This window comes from Oratosquilla oratoria, chromosome 10 (genome assembly GCF_046742065.1).
Source record: "Oratosquilla oratoria isolate Oo_2021 chromosome 10, ASM4674206v1, whole genome shotgun sequence".
NCBI classification, from domain to species: domain Eukaryota; kingdom Metazoa; phylum Arthropoda; class Malacostraca; order Stomatopoda; family Squillidae; genus Oratosquilla; species Oratosquilla oratoria.
The window spans coordinates 21,617,262-21,619,329 of NC_134786.1; the positions used below are offsets into that span (position 1 = coordinate 21,617,262).

The following is a 2,068-nucleotide window of genomic DNA, read 5'->3' on the forward strand; positions in this document are numbered from 1 at the left end:
TGACCCTTCATCCACGAGGAGCTAAGATAAGAGAGGGAAAAGAGTGACATATGTTATGGCACGTTGTTTTCATATTACTTACATTCACCTTGTATCAATTTTCATGTGATTTCTAAACCTATCTCTAATTATATTTCTTAGTTAAGTTAAAGAGAAAGATTCATTTTTTCCCCCGTGTCCTCACCGTGGGGTGGTGACCTTGATCCGTTTTCTTTTTTTGACTGTAACCATTAATAGACATAGGGTCAAAGGGTTTCTGACCTAGCAGTAGTTTACTATATTTTCTTGGTGTTAGGAGCTCCTAATATGATATTCTAGAGAGGCGTCTATAACTACCCATATAATATATATTGTATGTGTGTGTGTGTGTGTGTGTGTGTGTGTGTGTGTGTGTGTGTGTGTGTGTGTGTGTGTGTGTGTGTGTGTGTGTGTGTGTGTGTGTGTGTGTGTGTGTGTGCGTGCGTGCGTGTGTGTGTGTGTGTGTGTGTGTGTGTGTGTGTGTGTGTGTTTGTGTGTGTGTGTGTGTGTGTGTGTGTGTGTGTGTGTGTGTGTGTGTGTGTGTGTGTGTGTGTGTGTGTGTGTGTGTGTGTGTGTGTGTGTGTGGATGTGTGGGTGGTTGGATGTGTGTGTGTGTGGATGTGTGGGTGGTTGGATGTGTGTGTGTGTGTGTGGGAGTGTATTGTTAATGCGAATGGAGATATGAAGAAAATGCCCCGTTTACCTGGTTTACATTTAAATATTTTGTAGCTTCGGATAGAATCATACATTGGAAACAAAATATAATCTTTATTCAACTTTGCTTTTTTACAAAAATATAATCTTCACTTGGTTTTTGCATATTTGAATTTTATATGTTCGTTTCGTTTCGAGTAATGAAGAGAAGTCAGACTGGGCCATCAGAATGCCTGATGTGGATAGTCAAGGCTTAGAAAGGAGTACCATATGCTGTAGAAGGACTGGCGACTGCGCCCTGAAGACCATTTCCGTTGCCGTTGCCATTCTGGGTAATTCCATTACCGTTACCGGTTTGGGTATATCCGTTGCCGTTCCCATTTCCGTTAATGCCGTTACCGTTGCGACCGTTTCCGTTTCCGTTACGTCCGTTTCTGTTGCCGTTGCCGACTCCAGGAACACCGTAGGCGGAAGAAGGAACTCCGTTGGCACCGTAGCCGTTGGGCTCCTGGCCGATGAATTCGTTGACGGAGTAGAAGCTGGTGGCCTGAGAGCAATCAAAGTTGAACCACCAGTCGCACACGAGGTACTGCTGGTTGAAGATGGTGCCGTTGGGACACAGGAACGAGTCCTTCTGGTAGCCGTTGGGACGCGTCTGGCAGATGTGGAAGACCTGGCAGCCGGCCTCGGAGGCGGTGTCGGCGTAGTAGCCGTAGGGGTATCCAGTTTCCTCACAGGCAAATGCAGTCTCAGGAACCGCTGCAAGAACCGGATAGTCCACGCCGGGTGCACCTCCCCCGGGGATATTCTCCCCTAGAGCGATTAGGGCCAGTTCGGCCTCGCTGGGTCCATAACCATATCCTCCGTTACCTCCATTTCCATTGAGTCCACCGTTAACCGAAGGGGTTCCATATCCATTGGAGGGAGCTGGAATGTTGTAGCCGTTTTGCTGAGCCCTTACTACTCCAAGAAGAAGAGCTGAAAATGAAAAGATGGATAGAAACAATGACAGAACACAAGATGGATTCTGCTACTATAACAGTATATGACAATCATCAGGCAAACATAAAGTGCAATAATGATAACTTACCGCAAATAACGAAGGACTTCATCGTGTCTCAACAGCCCCAAAGGGAGGGAAAAGAAAATAATGAAGTCGACACGAGGAAGAGTTAGTCTGACGCAAGAAGACAACTCCGCGTTTATATACCAACACCAACCCTCCTCCTCCTCCTACTTCACCATCCGCCTTCTCAGTCCTCCGCATACTTTTCTTGTACCTGGACTTGATCTCCTTGCTCGGAGAAAGAGAACAGACGGAAAGGACGGATTCTGTTGAAGGACGGCGAAAGGGCGCCATCTGCATCAAATATGTTTTAGTCTTCTTCTGTCACTC

General features: G+C 46.4%; 1 protein-coding gene across 1 annotated transcript; it reads right to left on the minus strand.

The window, feature by feature from the left end:
• Nucleotides 1-834: 834 nt before the first annotated feature.
• Nucleotides 835-1,835, minus strand: LOC143029148 (uncharacterized). The gene is made up of 2 exons (XM_076191616.1): nt 1,763-1,835; nt 835-1,650 (listed from the first exon to the last, which is right to left on the minus strand). Exons 1-2 carry the CDS (start codon nt 1,782-1,784, stop codon nt 926-928), a joined length of 747 nt encoding a protein of 248 aa, XP_076047731.1. The 5' UTR covers nt 1,785-1,835; the 3' UTR covers nt 835-925.
• Nucleotides 1,836-2,068: the final 233 nt, after the last annotated feature.

Excerpts from the sequence above, each read along its gene's own strand:
- LOC143029148 (XM_076191616.1), bottom strand. The coding sequence starts at position 1,784 with ATGAAGTCCTTCGTTATTTGCG. Across the intron at positions 1,651-1,762 it reads GAAGTCCTTCGTTATTTGCG|CTCTTCTTCTTGGAGTAGTA; the intron begins GTAAGTTATCAT and ends TTTCATTTTCAG.